General features: G+C 32.6%; 2 protein-coding genes across 4 annotated transcripts; both read right to left on the bottom strand.

The window, feature by feature from the left end:
- Positions 1 to 5184: 5184 nt before the first annotated feature.
- Positions 5185 to 8454, bottom strand: LOC108467215 (solute carrier family 40 member 2-like). Its single transcript, XM_053025087.1, has 8 exons — positions 8136 to 8454; positions 7335 to 7485; positions 6958 to 7154; positions 6380 to 6868; positions 6135 to 6306; positions 5885 to 6022; positions 5693 to 5803; positions 5185 to 5558 (listed from the first exon to the last, which is right to left on the bottom strand). Exons 1-8 carry the CDS (start codon positions 8243 to 8245, stop codon positions 5412 to 5414), a joined length of 1515 nt encoding a protein of 504 aa, XP_052881047.1. The 5' UTR covers positions 8246 to 8454; the 3' UTR covers positions 5185 to 5411.
- Positions 8455 to 13401: 4947 nt separating this feature from the next.
- Positions 13402 to 16936, bottom strand: LOC108467216 (uncharacterized). Of its 3 annotated transcripts, none has more exons than XR_001868777.2 (7): positions 16704 to 16936; positions 16500 to 16558; positions 16347 to 16405; positions 15094 to 15767; positions 14835 to 15014; positions 14225 to 14409; positions 13402 to 13942 (listed from the first exon to the last, which is right to left on the bottom strand). XR_001868777.2 is itself a non-coding variant. In XM_017767797.2 (6 exons), exons 4-6 carry the CDS (start codon positions 15757 to 15759, stop codon positions 14386 to 14388), a joined length of 870 nt encoding a protein of 289 aa, XP_017623286.1. In that variant the 5' UTR covers positions 15760 to 15767; positions 16347 to 16405; positions 16500 to 16558; positions 16704 to 16936; the 3' UTR covers positions 13989 to 14385. The 3 variants fall into 3 exon arrangements, 1 of the variants encoding a protein (XP_017623286.1); XR_008278976.1 differs by having other exon boundaries at positions 13402 to 13854; XM_017767797.2 differs by lacking the exon at positions 13402 to 13942 and having other exon boundaries at positions 13989 to 14409.
- Positions 16937 to 25329: the final 8393 nt, after the last annotated feature.

The following is a 25329-nucleotide window of genomic DNA, read 5'->3' as shown; positions in this document are numbered from 1 at the left end:
ATAAACTTAAATTTCTTTTATGCACTGAGTTCACAACTCATTTTGTTTTGATTGGATTTCAAATAATCCCCAGTCTTGAACGGGTCAACACAGCGGATGCTCGGTCAAGCGTTTTCCTTTCTTTAAGTAGTAGATTAGGATTTTGGTAGCTATACTAGGGTGAATATAGAAGATTATATACTTAATTCGTGATATGATAAATGTGTTATGAAGCATGTTTTAACTTTATTTTGTTGTTGTGTGACAATTGATAACTGATGAGGTAACTCTCGAAATTTGGGCTGGACGTCTAGGCCGGGTTTAGGGTGTTATAGACGCATACCAATATTGTGTAATAGTCTTTCAAATGTTGAATTTGGCAATGCCTTAGTAAAAAGATCTTCTAAATTATCACTGGAAGTGAAAAATAATTTTGGTGAAATATATTTCGTTTTATCACCTTTGATGTAACCACTATTCAATTGAGCTATACATGTTGTATTATCTTCGTATAAGATAGTTGTATTTTCTTGTAAAGGCAAATTACATATCTTTTGGATATGTTGGGTCAATAACCTTAGCCAAAAACACTCTTAATTTGCCTCATGCATTGCAATTATTTCTGTATGATTTGAAGAAGCGGTAGCTAATGTTTTTTTTGTTGAACGCCATGATATGGTAGTACCCTCACATGTAAAAAATAACCTATTTGAAATAGACCTTTATGTGGATCTGATAAGTATCTAGCATCAGCATAGCCGACTAATTGGGATTTTGAATCATTTGAATAAAATAACCCCCTCAATTGTCCCTTGAGATATCTATATCAGGTCTTGTGTTATTTGCAAGATACATCAATGCCCCTATGGCACTTAGATATAGTACTTCAGGACCAAGAAACTCTTCATCATTCTTGCAAGGACGAAATCGATTTTTCTTCACATCTAACGATCGTACAACTATCAAAATATTCAATGGGTTTGCTTTATCCATGTAAAATTTCTTTAATATCTTTTTCGTATAAGTTGATTGATGAACATGAATTGCATCTTTTAAATACTCGATCTATAAGCCAAGACAAAAATTTGTTTTTTTAATATCTTTCATCTTAAATTCTTTCTTTAAATAATTTATCGTATTTTGGATCATCAACATAAACAACAATTATCACAAAATCTGGTCCAAACATTTTTACAAAGACACATGGACAAATTGGATCATTTTTGTAACATTCTTTTAACAAGTATTCACTAAGACAATTGTACCACATACATTTAGATTGTTTTAATCCATATAAACTTTTCTTTAATCTGATCGAATAATTTTCTCGAGAAACTCTATATCTTTCTAGGATTTTAAATCCTTCAAGGATTTTCATATAAATTTCACTATCAAATGTACCATACAAATAGGCTGTAACAATAGCCATTAGATACATGTCAAGTTTTTCACGTACTGTCAGATTAATAAGATATCTAAATATGATTGCACATCCACAATAAGAGAATGTCTCTTTATAATCAATGTCGGGCCTTTGGGAAAATCCTTGTGCTACAAGTCGTGCTTTATATTTTATGACTTCATTTTTGCACAAATACCCATTTATATCCTACTAGTTTTACACCTTTAGGTGTTTGGACTATAGGCCAAAAACTTCACGTTTATAAAGTGAATTCAATTCTGCTTGAATTGCATTTTTTCATTTTGGCCAAATTTTTTCTATTTTTACATTCCTCAATAGGTTTAGGCTTAGGATCTTCATTTTTTTCTGTTATTTCAATGGCAACATTATAAGTAAAACTGTTGTTGACAGCTACAATTTTTTCCGGTTTCATTTGACATGGCTTATCGAGATCTCTTTATTTTCATCATTTTCATTTTCACTTTTATGTAACTGAATCTTTTCTTGAGTTTTATAATTAGTTATGTCATAGGTCTCTTCACGAACCTCCGTTTCCATTATATGACCATCTTGAATGTTTGCTCCTTTTCTTTTACGAGGATTTTTATCTTTGGAATTGACTGATCTTTCATGCTTCAGGCTTGGATTACTTTCTTTTACACTAACAGTTTCCCTTATTAGGATATCAATTCGTATTGGAGCATTTTCAACTGGTATGTAAGATTTAATGAATCTAGCAGTTGATTTGTAAAATGAATTATCTGTTGAACTTCTTGTTCACATTGCCTTGTACAAGGATCTTAGACATTGATAGTTCATTTCAAGTACTTTATTAATCCAGCTTTTTATTCTCTCCCCCTAATGTTGGGAAAATTGACAACTTATGTTATAACTAAATCTCAAATTAATAGCTCAAAAATATTTAATAATATAAGGAGACTCATATAAATATACATTCTCAATCTCTTATGATGACCCATCTTTGTGTGTTGTGATGGAGTAGTTGGAACTTATACCGTACATCCAAAAATTGTAAGATGGGAAATATTTGGCTCTTAACCGAAAATTAATTGTAATGGGGAGTATTTATAGTTTATTGGCTTGATGCGTACAACATGTAAATCAATACAATCTCATGCTGAAATAGAAAGTTTTGTTCTCATAAGTAATGGTTTAGCTATCAGTTGGAGGTATTTGATAAACGATTCAACTAAATCATTTTGTGTGTGAACATGAACTATAGGATGTTCAACTTTTATCCCGATTGACATACAATAATTATTGAAAGCTTGGGATATAAACTCATCAATATTAGCAAGATGAATTGTTTTAATTGCATAATCTGAAATTAATCATTTAGACAAGTAATCTCACAAACGAAAGGTTACGAGTTGATAACGCATGTGATTATTTTATAGATGCATCTACCAAAATCATATAATATCAAAATCATCCACAGGGTGGATGAATGAGCCCATATTCATTTCAGAAATATAAGAGATTAAATCTCAACTTTAGCCAGTGAGTTTGTAATAATCAATTATCATTGAGAACAAGCAACACCTAAGAATTCTTTAAATGAAAGAATCTTCTTATTATTTAATAAATGTCTATATGAATTCTCAATGATTTTTGCATCATTTATAATCCGGGATAGTCTAACTGGTCACGCCAAATAGTAAATGTCTTTGTATCAGTAAACTTCTGGTTTACTTTAACATGTTTTTCAATTGTAATAATAATATTAATATAAATTTTGACAATTGATAATTTTATCGTCATTCTTTTATTTTGTATCCACATATAAACAATATTGTGACATTTACTTTTGAAAATGTCTACATCAATGTGAAGTCCATAATGTTATTAACTCAATAAAATGAATATAATTTGTAAACAATTATTTGCAATATTCACTTTAGGAATATGTCAAAATCTTCAAAAGTTCAATTTGATATTAATAATGAAAAGTGATTATACAATTGTTATATTTATTGCGGAATGTGCAAAAAAAAAAGAATCAAACAATAGTGCAAGCATATATCATATTCCTTATCAATAAGATTATATAGATATCATTTGCTTCAATGGATGATTAATTAGTATGAATTGTTGGTCATTTTGTTTTAAGAATGAACAATTAGCAACATTTCGAATCATCCATCTTCTTTTTATCTATTTGTCAATAATGACAAGAGGTTCCATTTTATAATTGTTATGTATTGCTACATTCACTTTGAGGAATGGAGCAAAATCAGTGGAAAATAATCAATTATTTTGTTTGGCATTAAAAAGGCATTAGATCAATCCAAAATACTTTTAAAGCCTTTTTCACAAGAGTTTTTCATCATCAATTAACTAGAAAGAAATAATCAAGTCATGCATGGAGTTTATTGCAAATCAAATGTGCAGAAAAAACTGACATTCAAAATATCAAATTTGATATAATGCTAGTGCCAACAAAAAAAATCATAAACCATTGCAGGCATGTATGCAACGTACTTCAAAATCATACATCTCATATTCACTAAAACTTTTTCATTTATAATTGCTCATATAATTTCTCTAAATAATTAATAAATATAAAGTGTATGAACTACCTTTAACAACTTTACGAAAGTAACAAGTTTGCCAAGGTTGTATAGAAAGAAAATATAAGGCATTTGTAAAATCAAACCACACGAATTGTTTTAATGCTTCTTATCAAATAACAATGGTTAATACGAACGAGATTCATAGAAATGCAAACGGTCAAATTAATATAGTAATTATCATTTTTAAATTTATGACAATGTTTTCAACCAAAATAATTCAAAAATTAAAAATGGCAACAATTAAACTTGAAATTCAATATTATAACCAACCCAAAAATCAATTTCAACATTCGTCAAAAAATTGCCTTTAGAACTACGCATGTATGAGTATTAAAAAATTTCAAATTGTATAACCCAAATAATAAGAGACATAGGAACGTAATTTATATTCAAACTAAATCAAATCGACCAATCATAAATTTCATAGGTTTATCAACAGAAATTTACATACTAATATGTTTTAGGCAAATACATAATTTAATTATATAACCTACTTTAGCAATATAAAGAAGTAAGTCAATATTCATTTTATGAACAAATAAGATGTTTGAAACCATAAGTAACCCATTGAACCAAAACTTAAAATAAAATCATATCAAATATTTAAATCATATATCAAATTAATTTAATATCTAAAATACTATTATTAAGAAAAAGTGTAAAGATAGAGATCTAATTAAGTTGATGTACCTTTCTTGTTTAACGAAGTCTTAATGATTTTATCAACAAATAAGCAAATTTAAACTCCAATAGTAGACTTTGAAACCAATCAAAATTTATCAATAGCAAACTTTGAGAATGGATCTTATTCCACAATTTTATATAGATAGTAATATCATATACTTCACTATTAAAGTACATTAAAACTTACCTTAATATTAATGGACATCCACTTAATAAGATATTCACAGCATAAACCAAATTCTAAAAACATAAAAGAAATTTTCTAAAAGTTATATAATATCAAAAATAAAATTTAGAAATTCTAAACAACCCTGAATTTTTAAAGAAACTATCAAGTTTTAATACCATTGTTTTGAAATTAAAATATAATCAAATTAATGTCCAAATTCATATGAATAGGGACATACACTTTGTCTAAGATCATTTTGGACATAAAATAATTTTTATTTATAAATTTATATATCTTAAAAGCTTTTTTAGATTTTATATATTTTAATTTCAAAATAATAATATAAAAACTTGATATTTTATAAATAAAAATAAAAATATATGAATTACTAAAAACATGTCTAGTATTTTAAACTATGTAGTTGTTTCAAAATAAAAATTACAAAATTTTAAATTGTATTAAAAAGTTTTGCCCAGTCCATAATCATACATGGACAGATTTCTGTGTTCAGATTACAAACATCATACATATGTTAATTTGCAAGCAAGGCAATGCTTGGGATATCATTTTATTTCATATCATCTTACAAGCGCTGAGCAGAACTAATGAGTAAGGACGACAGCTTCTCAAAGTGAAAAAGGTGCTTCCGAATCCGGTATAGATGCCATGTGTAGAGAAATGAAGCCATTGTCACCGCCCAAAAGGATACCAAGTTCAACTTCCAGAAAAGCTGATCAATTTGAGAATCCAATGATTTCTTAATTTGTACATACATACATGCATACATACATACATCCATGCATGCATGAAGTAATAAAGTAAGCAAGCATGGAACAAATACAATGCTTTATAATTTGAAGTTACCTGTGGATTAGAGATTACTATTCCCATGACATAAGCCATCAAATCAAAGGTAGCTTGAAGTGAGTTTTGAACTCCTCCCACAATGCAACGATCCGATTCAGGAACAGCATCCTGTTTTGACATAAACAAAATGCAGTAACACCAAAACAAGAGCTTCCCATCAACAGCAGAGGATTTAATCATATATGATACCTGCATTTGTTGGATGATGGATAGGTCGAACATCCACAAACCGAGCCGAGATGTAGCAACTCCAGCCATCAGCATATATGCTGATAAATGGCTATTTTTGACCCATATGGAAGCCACACTTACCAGCAGACATATCCACTAAATCAAAACTCAAAACACAAAAATAAGATCTCTTAGTATACTTTCTGTATGGACCATGAATCTAAAACAAGTTAAAAGGAAGTCTGTAATGGCTAGTGTTATTTTATACCTGAGACCAGACTGACCATAGTCCGGTTCTGAGCGTAGAAATATGAGATTGAAGCATAGGGTACACTATAGTCGCAGCTATTCCAATTGAAGCACTAATTCCACGTGCTATGCCGATTACAAATGCAGGTATCCCTTGCCATTCCAAGGCTGCTGTCATCAATGTCCCGAAACTGAAAAACAGATTCATCGGTTCGGAGTTCAGACCAATACAAGAAATGGAAAGAATTCCAACGTTTGTTTTACCTTAGAACAGTGAAAAACAACAAAGCTAAAGCAACTCCTGGTAAAACGACATCTTGCTGCAAGTATACTTTCCATGCTTCAATGTAGGGAACATTAGAGATCCACTCAATGATTTTAAATGCAAAGCTTTTGCCTGCAGTTGCTGAATTCTCTCCATCATTGGATACTAAACTATTTCTTTCCTGTGAAGTCGAAATGGTGTCTTCCACATGATTACTTGGTGAAACTTGCAAAATCCTCCTTCGGCTGCTGTTTATGCCTAAAGCCGGGATCCCGTTGTACACTGATATAAAAAGCCAATATTCAACCCATACTGATATAGTTGTCCACAATGCTAACATCAAAGCCGATGCCTTCAGTGATACAAAGCTGATAATGAAGCCACTTATAACTGGTGCAACTAACTTGCAAGTTAAATCAATTCGTCTAATAACCGAATTTATATCAGCCAGTAAATTGGGAGGATGGCCTTCAGATATTACCACCAACCTGTCTTGAAAACGAAAAACAAAAAAGAACTTCAGGTATTAGTCTTCAACTTCATGTTTTCTTTCAAAGGACTATGGGCAATAAATTACCATTCTCTTTCAATCAGGATGGTACCGGCTAATGTTGAAAGCACACCAACAGCTCCAGAGATGTTTGTCAATATCACCAGGGCGATGAATGCAACTATATTTGTGAACTTCAGGCTTGGAAATACCAGTAAGGCCACTACTGCACCTCCAGCAATTATGAAGGAGAGATTCTGGGTTACCAACCATAGTTGAAGAACCTGCAAACAGAAATCTACATGTGTTATCACTCTGTTTATAAGTTTTTCAGATTTAGAAATTAACAGATGGTTTGACATGCTTAGTGAAATGAGTTCACAGAAACCAACAATCATCAACTTTTGCTTCTTGTTTTTTAAGAGAAAAATCCTACAGGTTTTCATTAAAGATCTGAAGCTAACCTTTACATATGTTAGCCTATCCACCCATCGTCCAATGATTGGACCAAATAATGCAGTAGAGGATGATTCCACAACACCATAAATTGCAACAAGGAGTAAGGAATCAGGCCAAACACTGATCATATATAAACCCACTGAGAATTCCCACATTCTGCAAAGTGTAAAAGAACCAGAAGGAACTCAAGTCAATGCATTAAACAAGAGATCCTGAGAAATACTCCATGCACTTTAGATCATTGTTATTGCACTAATGAGACAAATTAAAAGAATCTATAATTATTATGCAATGGTTGTGATAATTAATATAAACACTAGAAAGTTCCATATGAAAACCTGCCATTGAACTTTTTTTTTTTTTTTTTGAATACTGCTGAAGAAATTCAGAATTGAAGAGTTTGTGTCATAATTGTCACAATGTATATTTAGTGCGCTGACACACAAGCTAAGAATTGTTCTTTTTGGCTTCTGTTGTGCTGAAGAGTGAAACCATGGCCAAAATTTGCACACCATAAAACTCGAACACATAATTTTTAGGATATAGAGCTTATGCAGGTAAATATGATAGGCACCGAACACTCTTCAACGCAACCGCATCCAACAATTCTTAGCTTGCATAAATGAATCAATCATAAGTTGCCAAAATTAATAAAAGATGATTAAAACAGAAAAATTGATAAGACCAAAAACCAAAAAAAGGGAAAGAATTATGGAAGAATCCCTTATTTAACAGATTTGAATCTATATCATGAAAGAAAATATCAAACCAATGAATGCAACAAAGAGGAAGGGAAATGAAGGAACCTGGCACCCCATCTTGCAAGGAAGTGAGCTATATATAGATAGTTGAGAAGAAATGAAGGCGGCGGTTCTTGTCTTTGGTCCTGAGGAAGTAAGGGTTCTGTTGTATCCATTGACAAATTATATAGATTTGCACCAGTTGCTTGTTCTCATAGTCTTCTTTTCTTCTGGGATAATTCAGGATTGAAGAGATTTCCTACACAAGTACGCATAGATATATTGATGATTAATTAATGGATTAAATATGAATACCAGCAATGAGGTGATGATGTGGTTACTGACTTAGTCGTGCTCTGATCTGATATCATATAGACTTCATTGTAAATTAATTAATAACTACTATCAATATAAGCAATCTGACTTTACATATATACATCCCTGAATGTACCTCTCAAGTCCTTATATTATAGTAACGGGATCAAATTAGTCCTATTTTTTTAAAGAATGGTTTAGCCCTGTACTAATTTTTTTTTTGGGAAATTTGTCCTTGTACTATTAAAATAATCAAATAAAATAAAGTTTTAACAGAGTTATTATTTATTGTTTAAAAATTATATGAAATTTTTTTATTTATAGTTCAACTTTAAATAAAAGATTTCATATGTAAAATCATAAATGCTTTTGAAATATTAATTCCGTTACCAAATATTAATTCTGTTAAAATTTATTATTATTTGATTCTTTTAATAAAATAAAACTAATTTTATTTAAGCTCTATAATAAAGGGATCTACTGGTACTTCTACCTATATATATTTGAGGAGGTATATTTTATTTACATCATAGTAATACAATTTATGTCTTTCATGTGGATGGAGAGACTCTTATTTTGTTTGTTTACGTCTGCACAACGGAGGGAAAGAGCAGGGAAATTTCCAATTGATACAGCCAACCTCTTGTGCCAAAGAGTGACAGATTAATTTGCCTAGGACAATATAGTGAAATCGTTATCAATGCCTTTAATTTCCTAGTTTGTTTTTTCAAATATTTTTTTTCTGTTGGTTTGCCAAATCTTGTACTATGATTTGCGGGTGAAATTTGATGTTTAACTTTTTTTTTGACAAGAAAAACGACCTCTAAGGTCACTTCATTTTATTGCATCACGAATAATAACATCGTGGATTTCCAAAGGATAATCCATTTCAACTGTCAAATCACATCTATTCTTTATAGCAATTCTACTGAGCATATCTGCAACATCATTACTCTTTCTATCGATCCAGTTAAACTGGACCGTGTCGAACTCTTTAACAGCCTTGCATTCCTGTGTCACACAACATCCCAGGATAGTAACATCCTTCTCACGGTTTTTGAAGGTATTGATGAGGGTAGCATTGTCAGACTCCATAATAATCTTTGTCAACTTTAATCTAGAAGCCAGCTTCATTCCAATAATCAAAGCATTCAATTCTGCCCATCCAACATCAATGGCTTTATTTTCGCAAGCATAGCTTCCTGCAATCACAGACCCATCAGCATCTCTCGCTATAGCTCCGTAGCCGATATTCCTGTTAGAGACAGCAGCATCCACGTTGATTTTAATAAAGTCTTTAGGAGGTTTTTTCCAACCTTTGCACACCAAGGTCGACGGGATAACAGGGGGTTCATTCAAGTTGAAGACTCTAAAATCATTGCTGAGAGTATGAGCCCTTTCCCAGACCATTATAGCAGGATCGTCCTTTCCCTGGAAAACCAACTTGTTCCTATTGTTCCAGCAGTTCCAAAGGAGTGTGAAAAAGTCAGCAGCAGCCTTGGAGTCGAGCTCGCGGAGGATATCTTCCAACCAGTTGATACATCGAAAATAACTTCCGTCAAGAAATCTATTGTTTAAGCCTCCGATAGTAAGGGTTTCACGACCTTTGGACACTCTTTCAGAGCGCGGATAAGAGACTCCTCGTTGTTTTTACATCTCAGACAAGTTGTATAGACTCCTCCAAACTTGTCTTCCTAAAAGAGCCAAATTGAATAAATGCAAATCCCTGAAGCCTATACTGCCCATACCTTTAGGATGACATAGACAATCCTAACCCATCATGTTCCATCCATGATTTTTCCCATTATTAGCACACCAAGTCCGGCGCATTTTTGACTGAAGATCCTTGATAGTACCTTTCGGGGCAAGAAAAACAGAGAAGGCATAAGTAGGAATAGACTGGAGATGGCTTTAATAAAAACCTCCTTCCCACCATAGGATAACAATCTTTTTGACCAGCTATTCACCCTACAAGAGCAACGATTAAGAATATTAGGGAAGGCTGTTGGCTTTTTTTTTTGTAACAGGTAAAGGTAATCCTAGGTAACTATCAAGAGTATCAACCATACGCATACCAAGCATAGAGTAAAAAATTTGTCTTTGGGCTAAGGGGATTTTTGGGTTAAACATAATCATGGAGTTATCATAATTGATCTTTTGACCTGAAACTCTAGAGAACCTATTTAAGATATAAACTATTTCTTCAACATCCCTTTTTTTATTACGAATGAAAAAGAGAGCGTCATTAGTGAAAAAAAGGTGATTAATAGGAGGCCCATTTATACTCGCTCTAATGCCTTTAATCAAATTTTCATTTTGAGCACGAATTAACAATTTAGAGAAAGCTTCTATGTAGAAAAGAAAAAGATAGGGAGAGAGGAGGTCCTCTTATTTTAAACCCTTTTTGGCACAATAGTGTCTGATAGTGTTGTGTTGCACTTGACGACGTAGCGAACCGAACGTACGCAGCTCATGATCTTTTGCACCCACTTATTGGCATAGCCTATTTTTCACATTACCTCTTTAATGAACTTCCACTCAACCTTATCGTAAGCTTTGCTCATATCGAGCTTGATCACAAATCCTTTGTTAGGCCCGTTCTTTGTATTTTGGAGGTAGTGAACAAGCTCATGAGCTATCAAAATATTGTCATGAATCATTCTCCCAGGGATAAAGGCGCTTTGATTCTGGCTAATGCAATGTGGGAGAGTATTTTTAAGTGGTTTGCAAGCACCTTAGCCACGATCTTATAGATCACCCTGCAAAGACTAATAGGATGAAAATTAGTCATATCAAAATGTTCTTTAACTTTAGGAATTAAGACAATGATTGTCTCGTTAAGGCAATCCACATTTTTATCACCCCTAAGAATCTCATGGCACAAATTAATAATATCCTTTCCCATGACGTCCCAGTTTTCTTTGTAAAAATTTCCAGATGAACCGTTTATTCCCGGGGCTTTTCTAGGGTCCATTTGGTTGAAGGCTTACATAATCTCATTATCTGTGAATTCCTTCATCAATATTCCATTTATCTCTCCTGAAATGCAATTTTCAATGTAGTCAAGGTTTAACATCTCATTATTGTGTAAATTCGACTCAAATAAATTTAGAAAATACTCCCTGACTGCCTGGCTGATGTCTTTAGTTGTATCCCTCCAAATGCCCTGCATGTCTTTTAAGTCTTTCAATGCTATTTTTTTTCTTCTATTCGTAACTGTAACATGGAAAAATCAGGTATTTCTATCACCTTCCTTTAACCAATTAATTCTCGAATGTTGGGCCCAGTACTGCTCTTCTTTGTCAAGCAATTTTCCCAGCTTTAATCTCAGATCTTTCAGCTTGTTCCCATCATACTTGCTACGCTGTTCGTCAATAATGTTATTAATCTTCATTTGAAGAGTACCAATTTGCTTGCGTAGTCTTTTGTATTTTTGATACTGCCAATTGCCCAGGCCGTGGCCCATCCTTATAATTTTCCCCATGATATCAACAGCACCATTATGCCAAGCATTCTTAATGATATTCTTAGCTTCTTTGTCTTTTGCCCAGCACACATCATATCTAAAATTTAGCCTAGAGTCTGTAATCTGCTCTTTCGGCTTGCGACCCTCTATATCCAATAAATTAGCATCATGGTCGGAGGCAAACTGACGAATTACCTTGGTCGCCATGAACGGGAAGCATGCCACATTACAAGAGGAAATGAGAAAACGATCAAGTCTCTCCTTTACAAAAGCATCACCCTCCTTATTCTTGACCCAGGTAAATCAACCAATATCTGTTTTCAGATCAACCAAGGATAATTCGTCTACAACTGCACGGAAGTCATCAATTAAAGCATTAGGTTTCCTCCTTCCCCCTACTTTTTCTGTATTGTCCAGAATCGCATTGAAGTCTCCCCCGATGATCCATTTTTCTCTAATCGTATCTCCCACTTTCCTTAAAATATCCCAAGAGCTTTGTCTTTTATTAGGGTCAGTATTTCCATAGAAGCCTGTGAAGTGAAAAGATATATTGTTTTCCAGCTGAACACAAGAACCAATATAGTTGTTTGAATAGTTCTTTATTTAAACCTTTATGCCATCTTTCCACATCATGGCAAGTCCACCACTTTGACCAATAGCATTAACAACCAAGCACCCCTCCTCCCTGCATTTGCTGCGAATAGAAGCCATTTTGTTAGTATCGGTTTTTGTTTCACAAAGAAAAATAATGTCAGGATCATTTGCAACTAAAAGTTGCCTAAGCTTACAAACTGTCGCAGGGTTCCCAATCTCACGACAGTTCCAGCATAATATTTTCATTGCTCTTAGTGGGGCTGATCGCCAGCCACCGCCTTGCTTGGTGAAACATTTTCCATTAATCTCCTCCTTGCAATATTTAAAGGGCTTTCGTCAATGGTATCTCTATTTGATCCACTAAATCTCTTCTTTTTTTTTTGATTTTGAAACGTATCAGACCATCATGCATTGGTTTGACAGATCTCTTTTTTGATGAGGAGTTGGAGACAAGTCTTCTTCGCAACCTTAATTTGATGTTAACTTATTTGATTTATTTGGTTGGAATATAAAATTAATATGTTTGATCGATGAAATATAAGATTGAATAGAAGCACGTTTTATTCAATTGTTCTTGTTATAAAATTTATTTTTTAATAAGTTTAGTTCCTTTGATATTCTAAAAATTATAATAAATTATTATAATTCTTCTTTTTATTACAACCTATATTTAATAAATAAATTTATTCGGTTAAAATAAATTTATAAATCATAATTATAATAATTCATGAAAAAGATTATACCACTAATTATAATAATAATTATAACCATAATTAATATATTAATAAAAAATATTAAATAAGATATAATTATTATAATTGTAATGTATGATATCTACTAGTTCACTATTAAAAAACTTTAATTAGTCTTAATCTTTATTTAAAAGAAATTAAAATAATAAAACAAAAACAAATTAATTTAAAATTTAAAATTTAAAATTATACCCATAATCTAAAATTTCCTAAGACATGAGCTGTAATTAAATTACAATTACACCCTATATTACAAGAAGGCTATAATGTGATACCATGTATGATATTTTTTATTTAAAAAAAATACCTTGTTACAAATTTAGTCCGCAAAAATGAAAAAAAGAAATGCACCATTTTGTAAAATCATTGCAAAGCCATTAACTAATACGATTTGGTGAACTCTTGGTACCGCACGGCGTTACCATCACCTACGGCAAAGCCTGCTAAATAAGGGCAGGTTTGTTTCCAGTTTATAGTACGAGTAAAAGAAATCTCTATGAACACAAGGAAATCGATGATATTGTTGAATCACTGCCTGCAAGAAGCTTTGGGTCACTCTCCACCTCACCAAAATTGACCAGCATGGCTGCATCTTAACCAACCACCCAACCCCAAAAAGAACAGCCTGAGCCTCCCATCATCGAGATGCCCACTTTTCCTTCATTTGACCAAGCATGGGGCAACAAGGAAACGCTCAAAATCAGCCCCATATCCCATGGTTGCTTCACATAACCCTTGGTTTCATCCTACTCAGTTGCAAACCCAAACCAAACAAAATGATGCAAAAATGAATTTGCTTAATTTTATTTTCATATGTTTCTATTCATGTCTAATATATGTCAGATACAAACAGAGAAAATGTAGTATTCAAATAACATGTATTACAAATTAATATGAAGCACATAAACTATGAAAAAAGGGATTTCCAAATGGCATGGGATTGTAAGAAGAATTTTCTACTTATGCAAATTACAGATCAAATAGTTTGAAGTATTGAGCATTAATAAACGAAGATAGAATTTACATACATAAGAACTTGTGTCTTTAACCCGAATGGTTCATCTCTCTTCTTAAAAGGTAAACTTCAGAAAGCTGAAATTCAATCCCGAACTTAGGACATGTTGGCAAAACATCTGTGGATAAAATGCCACTGATGCATTTGCAATCTGCTCCTAAGACCTTTTTGTCATCATTTTTGTTGTTTTTCGGCAGCCTGGTCAATAATAAATGTCGAGGAAAAGTGATCAAATATAAAAACACATGGTGCAAATTCAAATTACAAAAGTAGGAAAAGATGCATTTAACAAGATATAACAGAGTTCTACGAACACTAATGCTTGGCAGATGCAATTCTAATAACATCTTAAAAATGTGGAACAGCTAGATCAAATTCTAACAGATAATAATCCATAGCTTTCTTTCCATTCTATAATTACTTTCAACCAGATTTAACAGCTAATGTGTATCTCAAACTTCATTCATGACTCCCGACCTACTCAACAATGGGGAAAAAAGGCCAAAGTCTGAGATTCTGGACCAGGAAGAAATGGCACATCAAGTTAAATATTCTGAATCTAATTACTAGACAAAATTTAGCTCACAGAATCGGCTGTACGATATATGCCAGCAAGGTCATACCTTTGTCAGTTTATTTAAAACAGCATCTTCAAAAGCTTGGTAACCAGCTCCAACCAAATTACTCAATCGATCACTTTGCTCTTCCTTCTTGGGGGCTGGAAACTCCGCAACAGAGGGTTTAAGAGGCACAACTAACAATGGATTATCTAGATTCCCACTAACACTGCCTGTAGCAGAATCCTGCAAAGAAAAAAAGCCAAATAAGTTAGAGCAAATAAACAAAAAAATGCATAAAATCACACAAAAAAACTTCACTTACAACTGCATGTTTTGTAGCCATGACAACAAGCGCAGACCCCTTTTTCTTTGAACTGTTCACTACAATATCTTCAACTTCACCAAACCTAGAAAACAGTTCCCTTAACTTCTCCGCTGTATAACCTTCGCCAATTTTTTCCCAAGAAACCTTTAAAACTCTCTCTTTATCCACTCCCACATGGCCCCCAACCCCACTGTTCCCTTCTCTCCCCACCTTTTCTTGACCTGAGCCCGTCCCCATACTTGCACCTTTATTTGCTTGCATTGCACGTATCCTTGCAATCTCCTCTTTCAATTTCCTAGCAATTCTCTCCTCTTCCTCTTTAGCCTTCATGGCAGGATCTGGTGCAAATGAAGCACGTTCCCTATCTTCCAAATCTGACATCATTTTTCGTCGCTTTGAGTCTTGCTGTGCAAAACGACGTTGCTGTTCACGTTTCACCCGGAGGAGATCATCAAAGAGCTTTCGGGCTTTTTCATCAACCAGAATTTCGTATGAGGATTTGAGCTTTATGAAGTTCTCATGAGCATTTGGGTCATCTTTTCGTTTATCAGGATGAAGATCACGGGCTTTTTCTCTGTAAGCCTTGGTAATTTCTTTTTGAGTCAAATTAGCTCCTTCCTCGCCGGAAGGCAAACCCAGGACGTTGTAATGGTCAATGTCCATAGCTGAATCTAATTAAAACAAAATAAAAATAAGGATTCAGGATTCCAAATAGCAGCTGAAACAAATACAAATCAAATCAGTATTTAGGAAGAAATACAAATAAACTCAGTATTCAGGGTTTTGAATAGCAGCTGAATCTAATTAATCAAAAAGAAACACAAACCAAAACAGTAATCAAAGTTTCAAAGAGCAGCCAAATCTAATTAAAAAATACAAATCAAATCACCATTCAAGGTTAAAAATAGCAATGGTGTAACTGTCACGGCTGCTAATCTGCAGTAGCAGCACAAACCGTAACCACTAAAGACCTCAATAGCAATGTGAACAAATTTCACTCAATAGCAGCGGATTGATGCCGCAAATAGCAGGGTAAGGGAAAATAGAAGCAATTACGGTTTACCATTTCAGCTAATCAGATAGCTTTAAAAAAAATTCTCCCTCTCAACAAATAGTGCACGAGATGAGACAGAGTAACAAGCAGTAGGATCTAAAACAGAAAATTGAATATAACAAATGATGCAGAGGCAGAGACAAATTTCATGATTGAAGTAGAATGTTCAAGTTAGGTTTAGGGTTTCAAAAATTACCTTATTTAACTCCCTGCTCTGTCGAAAACTAGAAGGCAGGAGACAACTTGCGCCAGGCACTGGAAGAAGTGAGGAGGGGTTAGCAATAGGATAATATCACATGACTCAAGTAGAAGGAAATCATCAAGTTAGGTTTAGGGTTTCAAAGATTACCTTAATTAATCCCTGACCTGTCTAAAACTTGGAAGGCAGGAGACAACTTGCGACAGGCACTGGAGGAGGAGTGAAGGGGTAAGCAGTAGGATCAAAAACATAAAATCAAATATAGCAGAGTGCAGATAACACAAACCGAACCGTAACTCAAAATCTCATGACTCAAGAAGGAAAACAAATTCAGGTTTAGGGTTTAAAAAATACCCTATTCAATTCCCAGGGGTGCCGATAAGTTGAACGGAGTTGGTTCAGGGACTGGAAGGAGAGAAAGCCGAAGCCGGGGGCAGAGCGGCGGTGAGAGGCTTACTTGGGGAAGACAGATGAGAGCGGGTTGGGAATTTTTAAAAGGAAATTTAAGAAAAACATTTTAGTATATATAATTTGATTTTGGATAAAACAAGATTTTCTTTAAAAAAAAGTGATAAAATTGGAACTATCAAATAATAATCCTTAACTAAATCATTATTATATTAGTTTGTGATTTTATATTTAAATTTGATGTATGTGTTCTTTTATCAATTTATTTTGGGTTTAAATATATGTATTATTTTAATTTCAGTTAAAATTATTTTGATTTCTATGAAGAGATTCTTAAATTTCTTGTCAAACATTAATATAACATAAATTCAAATAGTGTGATTCTTATTCTCTACTCCCAATATTGTATAAAAATATTTTAATCTATATGTAATTTTCACATGTAAACACATTAAAATTTTATTATTTATTATTTTATGTATAAGTTAATAATAAATATATTTATTGTGTTTATAAATATTATTTTGGTATAAAATTATAAACAATTTTAACACCCTAAATTGTAAAGATATTTAACTAATTTAAGGAAAAATTTGAGGATTAATTTTAAAAAATCTAAATTAATAAAAAATTAATAATTTATTTTTATTATACATGTTACTCACCTAAAAGTACAAGGGAAGTTCATGTATTTAGGGTTTATTGTATTTTAGCCCTCTAATGAAAAAATAAGTAAATTAATTTTATACATTTTGAAACGTGTAAACTAGACTCTTCGTTAATTTTTATATATTAAATGATAACGTGGACATGCTGAAAATATTTTTTTATGGGTAAACTATAAAAATGGTTACCTAACTACATGCGTCGTTCTATTTTGATCACCCAACTATTAATTTTTTTCGATTTAGTCACTAAACTTTTCAAAATTAAATATTTTGGTCACTCTGAGTTGATGTGGGCTTTTTCTATTGGTTTAGTAACAAAATTAGCACTCTAATGTTTATAGATTCTATCAATTTGATCCTAAATATAAAAAATTCAACAAGTTCAGCCCTCAATGTTTACAAAATTTGTCATTTTAGTTGATAGAGAATTGTACGGAACAAGATCGTAAGTTTGTCCAAGTCACAAATTTGACTTAAGGCTCTAGATGATTGGAAAGAAACTTGGATTTTAACACAACAAAAAACGCAAACAAATCTAAGTCAAATCTAAATAAAAAAAAAGCAATTAAAATAGATAATTAAGATAGAAACAAAAAATTAATAAGTTAAAGATTTGAATAATTAAATAGGAACAAACAAGAATAAAGAAAAATAAGGAAGATAGATGAAAGAATATGAAGATGGTGTGTAAAAGTCTTAAGGAACCTTGGAAACTCGATAAATCCACAACTCCCTTCAAACGGCTCTATTTTTCCTTCCAAGAAAGAAAACTTGGCAAGAAAAAAGCTTAAAGATGATCCCCCATAATCTGGAAATATTGTTAAAACTCTTCTAAAAGAAAAGTCAAGAGAAATTTTTAAAAAGAAAAATCAAAGAGAATTTTATTAACTCAAAGTGAATAATAAATAAGCGTGTACAATGAAGAGGCATTTATATAGGCTATGTAACACACTGTTACCCAACCTGGTCGCGGGGTCCAACCAATAGGACATTGCATTCGTTGTTAGGGCAACCAAAATCAAATCATGTTTAAAATATGCAATTTATTGATAAAAAATCAAGAAACTATACAGTCAACATGAAATACAATCATTTTTAGGCTTAGTACGAGCTTACAAAAGCTTTAAAGCTAATTCAAATTTGAAAAAGGATGAAAAAGAAAATATTCAAAATGCAAGGCCGACGTCGTGACGTGAGGGAGTTCCTTGTCACGACGTGACTCACAGTCTAGTTTCATTCCGATGACACAAGATCGACATCGCAATGTGGCTGCCTTGTCATGACGACATTCAAATAATGTCACGACGTTGCTTACTGATTTGGATAAAAATGTACTAAAATGCACTCAATGCTATCCCAACATTCAATTTCTTATTTCATGCCTAATTTAAACATGAATTACCTACATCAAACACTTCAAAACACAACTCAAACATGCATAAATGATTCACATTCATTCTCCAACATTTATCAATTCAAATACCATTCAAACCTTCTATCGCATGACACAACATATTCAACCATACCATTTTAAAATAAACATCATCAATACATAGATACCTCAATGCTAGCTTGCACACATTTAATAAACTTTCCAACCATCACTCAAATCATACTTGCATTATCAAGGTATTAACTATTATCACATATATTCATACCAAACTATTATCACATATATTCATACCAACTTACCTATTCATAGCATACCATCTAACAATTTAGATATATCCAAATTTGCACAAGATACCATTAATTTTTCAACCATCAACCATTCAAGCCATTACGCATACTTACCTAATTTACACTTAAAGAACTTCATTATGCATACATTTGATTTATACCATTATCAAGATTACAATAAACATATATATAAAATGCATCAAACACCAATTCATCCTCCAAGCTTAGTAGGATATAAACAAATGACTTTTTTAGGTACATGCCATTAAACTACAAGAAACATCACTAACTTGTTGAGTTTGGGAGTACGATTGAATGTTGATATCGATAGGCGTACATGTTCAAAACTTAATAAGTGCAAAGAAAACAAAACCATATGCTAAGTATAACTCTCTGATATTTCTATATTCGAACATTAGAACATAATATATATCATATAATACAATGAACCAACAAACCAAAAATTCAAATGCAAGTTAACATGCCAATCTACAAGTTCTAATACATCACTTGATTATATAATTCATTTTGCTTATCTTAAATCGAGCTATCACAGTTGCAACATATACATTGTTCTATATATCAATCGAATCGATTAAATCATGCAATATCAAATTCACATTTTCGAACTTACAATCTGATATCCTCTATCCACCCATTATTTCAATTTCATTTATAATCAATTTCCACATATGTAGCGGGTTTTTTTAGCACAAAACATATTCAATTGTACATTTACAACAATATACAATATTTTCAAAACTATTCAATTTAGTCCTTATTGCTAACAACCAATCCATATCAATTCAAATCAGCTCGTTTTATCATTTAAAACTTACCTTATGATCTTACCATGCAACATTGTCCATAAATGCAACAATTGAAATGTTCAGATTATAGAAATACAAATCGTAAACTTCGAGTAATTCGTCAATGAATTTACCCTTTCACTTCCTTTTCGAGGAATCCAAGTTTATGTTAGTTATGAATTAACATAAACACATAACACTATCAAAATACAACCAATATCAGAATCAATCATCAATTTTTACAAATTTTATATTTTATTCAATTTAGTCCCTAAAACCAGGACTAGCATAACTTTCAATATAGAACTCATATTTTTAATCTATTTTCACTATAGTTTATTTAGGACTTCCTATTTTTCAATTCTAACACTAATTTTGAAGTTTATGCATTTTAGTCCATATTGGACAAAACTATAAATTAACTTCACAATTTAGTCTTTTTTCACTCTTAAGCTTAAAATCTATCAATTTAATACCTAAAACTTAAAAGATTCATCAATGATATCATTATAAAACTTTAACAGTTCCGAAAAATAATACAGGGGTTAGCTAGATTAAGCTCTCAAGATTTCAAAATCATAAAAATTACAGGAAAATGACTAAATTGCACTAACCAATTAAAGCTTGAAAATTTAAAACCCTAGGTTGTGTGTCCTTTCTTCTACTCTTAACATTCGGCCATTTGTGGACGAAAAGAGAAAAATGTGCTCTCTTTCATCCCACTAATTCCTTTTATCAAATGTTTTTTTATTGTTATTATAACATATATTTTATACTTTTTAATTATAAATTTTATAATATATTACCTGTACATATTAAAAGCCACTGCCCACTTAGTTAATTAGTGGTTTAATTGCCAATTTAGGCCTTAATCCATATCTTTTTGTTAGCTTGAAATTGCCAAGAGGGGTTGAATTGACTTTTAAAAACACGTGGAAGCTATACAAAGAAAATTGAAAGAATAAGCATAAGGAATTGTAGTGGTTCGGCCTCAATTGCCTACTTCACTACCTTAGCTTTCGACTACTAAAGATTTTTTCAAATTCATTAATTTGCTTAATCTTTGAGGACAATGTTTAACCTTACAAACTCCCTTAAGGTTTCTACCCAAACCTTAAGGCAAAACCCTTTCAAAAAGTGAATACAAATAGCAAACTAAGAAGTAACCCTTACAAGATCAGAGTGTTTGCAAATTAAGCACAAATACAAAGAGAAACACTTGAGCTAAATGATTATAATGAAAGCTCAAAAGTGTGTATAAATAAAAATGTTAAGAATTAAAAGCACAATGTCATTTTGATTGATCATTAAGCTTAATAATCTCTTTTGTTGTTGTAAGGACTTTGAAAGATGGTATTTATACCCCCTAAATGATTTCCAACCATTGTGGTTGTTAGAAAAATGAATAAAGCCATTAGGGATGAAATAATCAGTGCATTTAATTCACTTGCAACCACGAGTACCGATACTTGCTAACAAAGTATCGATATTTTTAGTATCTAATGCAAAAATTAGTGACTGTTGGAGCCAAAGATATTGATACCAAAGAAAAATTATCGATACCAAATAAAAGGTATTGATACTGGATTAATACTTGGCTAGATTGTTTGAAAGTCAGAACGCCAATTTAGTAACAATTTTTAGAGAGGTATCAATAAAATTGAAATCTATCGATACTTACCAAAAAGTATTAATACTTTTTGGCCTCGAGTAATTCCTACTTATTTGAAAATTTTAGAGTGTTTGTTTGAGTATCTTAGCATAACTTACTATTGTAAAAACAATTTTTAAGTGTTTCAAAATGTTTGTTTTGAAGTTGTTTCCTTTAACATTATTTTTATTCAAAAATATTTTAATTTGTTATATCAAAATAAATTTCCAAATAAAGTTTGGTCAATCTCTCCCCTTTTGATATAACAAAACATTTGGTAAATATTTTTTGAATAAGTTGTTCCCCCTTTCTAAAAATCATTTTCAATTTAAGGCTTAGTGGATATTAAGAAAAAGTTCGACCTTCATTTTTACTTTGAAAAAGAATGGTCACTAAATTTATATAATTTGCATAATGTTAATTAAGCACGGTACTAATCATTAATCAAATTATTTTTGTTGATAATTTACGTTTGCTATCAACAATTTACCTTTGCTTTCTCCCTTTTTTGTTATATAAAAAATGATCAAATAAAGCTTAGGAGAAAAAGATGGTTAGTTCACGAATTTAGAAATAATAACTAACAAGAATTCATATAACTTTTGGTGTAAGATTTATAACATATAAGTGCTAGATGACAGGCTATGCAGAAAACTTAGCCATTTGAATAAACAAGAAATCATATAAGATTTTGGCAAAAATATACAATAAATAAACATTAAGTGCAACAAACCATAGTTATAGGAAACAAACAAAAGAGTGTAAATGTCATGAAAATGCATAAAATTGCAATGATTATCCTAATCATCATTAGTAGGAGAAAACGAAAGGGTTGAAGGATGATGAGCTAGAAGTGAAGCCATTTGCATCTCTAGCGAAGAAAGCCTAGAGTTAACGTCATCTCGAAATCCTCGAAGATCATTACTCAAAGAGTGAATGGAAATGTTTATGCCGGAAGAGGATGTAGTAGCATGAGGTTGAGCATTCGCTGGAGGAACAAGTGCCGGTGCAGGAATATCCTCTTAAGCGCCTTCAGCATCGTCTACTTCATAAGCTGCTAGAAATCCACTCTTTACCCATTCTTCGGTGTTAGGATCAAAACGGTAACCAGCATGATGAAGGACCTCATAACTAAGAGGTTGATTGGAAATGGTAGGAGTGTCTCCACTAGTGTTAATTCTTCACTACCTAAAGATGTATGACAAATAAGTGCTATAAGGAAGGGTGTTGTTTGTAGAAATTGCCCTTCTAATGTAGCACCCCAAACCCGGCCCAGAAGTTATGGCCGGATTCGGCATGCTACATCAAAAACGTTAAAAAAAAAATTTCCATTCTAAGTCCAGAAAATCGTACTTGATGTTCAAAAGATTAATTCATTAAGGATTAAAGTGAATGGAAGCTATGCACTAGGTAGGAAACCGGAAAAGAGGTGGTGAGTCATCGGACTGTTTAAGTACTAAGCTCCCTTCGGATCCAATCCTAGACATGCATACCGCCATTGCCACACCTTAACGTCATGGATATTTCTAGGAAACCAATTTGATTAAGTCATTTTTAGGAAAAGTGATTAATTTTGGAAAATACTTTCATTGCGGAAGCTTTGCTTGTTGTCGAGTTATTTTGAAATCAATTGTTGTTTTTGAAAACGCGCCTTAAAGCTATCCAATTTCAACAGTTAAAATAAGTAATACCTATCTTAGTAATACATATTAAAACCATCAAAAATAATTAAGCGGCCTTATTACATTTAAAACCCAAAACTTCAAACGTAAATAAAAGGATGTCCAGTTCACGAAGAAAATCAAACTTTCGAGCTGGTGGCCACTTCAATTCCCTCACGACCCAAGCCCACTATGGTTGGGGATTTCTGCATGGATGAAAATAAAAGGGTGAGTTTGGGGAAACTCATGTGTAAGGAAAACCCATTCAAAGCCCAAGTCAGCTCAAGCCCATTGGGCCTAAGCCCATTCAGTATGATGGTATTGGGCGAGCCCTTTTCAGATTACAATAACCGGGCCTTAGCCCTTATTCAGATAATAATATGGCCCATAGGCCCATTTCAAAATACATGCAACATCAATAACATATGCAAGCCCATTTGGGGAGACTACTCAACCCACCAACCACTACACTCCATCCGTACCAGCCATACACTCCATGTGGGATAGCTCAACCCACCCATTTAACACTCACAGATTGCGGCATTCTTTGCTCGATTATCATAGAATTGAGGCAAAGCCTCCAAGACGTGGACAAGCCACTTTCAGTACTTCCTCCGTCAATATCCCGGTCCATGCATCGATAATAACAACATGGCATGCGATAAAAATAACAACATCAAACATGCATTTAAGTCAATTTAACCCTAGGAGTATTTCGATAATTTATCTCCTAGGGGTAAAATTGTAAAATTTCCACTTTTAAAGGTATTTCAGTAATTTATCTATTTTAGGGTTTTTCATGCATATTCCTACTTTTCACGTACTAACAGAATCACGTATCGAGTGTTCTTACCGAATTGGGCCGTTGGCCCATCATTCCAATTTTGGCCCATTAAGCCCAAAAATATCGAGGGCACGTAAATCATGCACTTTGCGGTCCAAACATTACTGACTTACCAAAAACATTAATCGATTTACTTCACGAGCATTCGCGACACTCGCAAATCTACAAAATACCGGTTTTTGGCATTTCGACTTTTCGACTTTTGCTGATCTAGACTAAGAAAGAGGGTGTTAGTTACACACATTTGCGACGATATCTTGTGAGATCCACACACACGAACGCCTACAATTGGATTACTAACACGTTAATCTAACTATTCAAACACGAACTACATATTAACCCCTTACAATATTCAGCCAACCACACCTACAGATCATAGTAAGCTTATAAGAAATCAATAAGCAACTCATTAACAAATTTTTGTCAATGTTTACCACATAATCATAATTTCACTGCAAGCTGTCTTTCTGAACAATAGTCACTAAATCATTTATAACTAGAGCTACGAAACTCCAAATCAAGTGCCGTTAATTTTCCCTGAAAATAGACTCATATATCTTCTATCCATAAAATTTTCAGAATTTTTGGTATGGCCAATCAATACCAGATTTTTCTTAAAGTTTCCCATGTTTCACTGTTTGACTAATCTGACCACTCTTCATTACGAATCAAATTTCTCATTGTACAAAATTCAAAATATGTTCTAGTTTATTCCATTTGAAACTAGACTCATTAAGCTTTAATTACATAATTTATGCAGCTTCTAACTTATCTCCCACAATTTATGGTGATTTTCCAAAGTCACGTTACTGCTGCTGTCCCAAGCAGATTTATTACCAAATCACTCTTTCACACCTAACTTGCATGCTTGTTATTTAAACATGTCTATCACCAATCAATCATCACATATCTATGATTTTACTTAAGTATAATCTCTATTTCATCATTTTAAAGCACAACATGTTAGCTGATTTTTCCCTTTAACATCTAAGGCACATGCATGCTCATTTGTTTGGCTCAACTTCACCTATCTTCCATTTTTCATCAAAAGAACATGAAACGACAACCATTTCCTTCATTTTAATTCATGACTAAATGCTCACAACACAACTAAAAATCAAAATATACTTCAAGAGTTAAGGTAGAATCAAGAAGAACTCATGAACCTCAAAATAGAAGCAAGGTACCAAGAACTTACCTTCAATTTTCCTCCTCCTAATGACCGAATACTCAAGAGCTTTCTCCTCTCCTTTCTCTTC

Source organism: Gossypium arboreum, chromosome 2, assembly GCF_025698485.1.
Source record: "Gossypium arboreum isolate Shixiya-1 chromosome 2, ASM2569848v2, whole genome shotgun sequence".
Classification (NCBI taxonomy): Eukaryota; Viridiplantae; Streptophyta; class Magnoliopsida; order Malvales; family Malvaceae; genus Gossypium; species Gossypium arboreum.
Note: the sequence above shows the minus strand (reverse complement) of the source record. Positions and strands in the feature narration are given on the sequence as shown.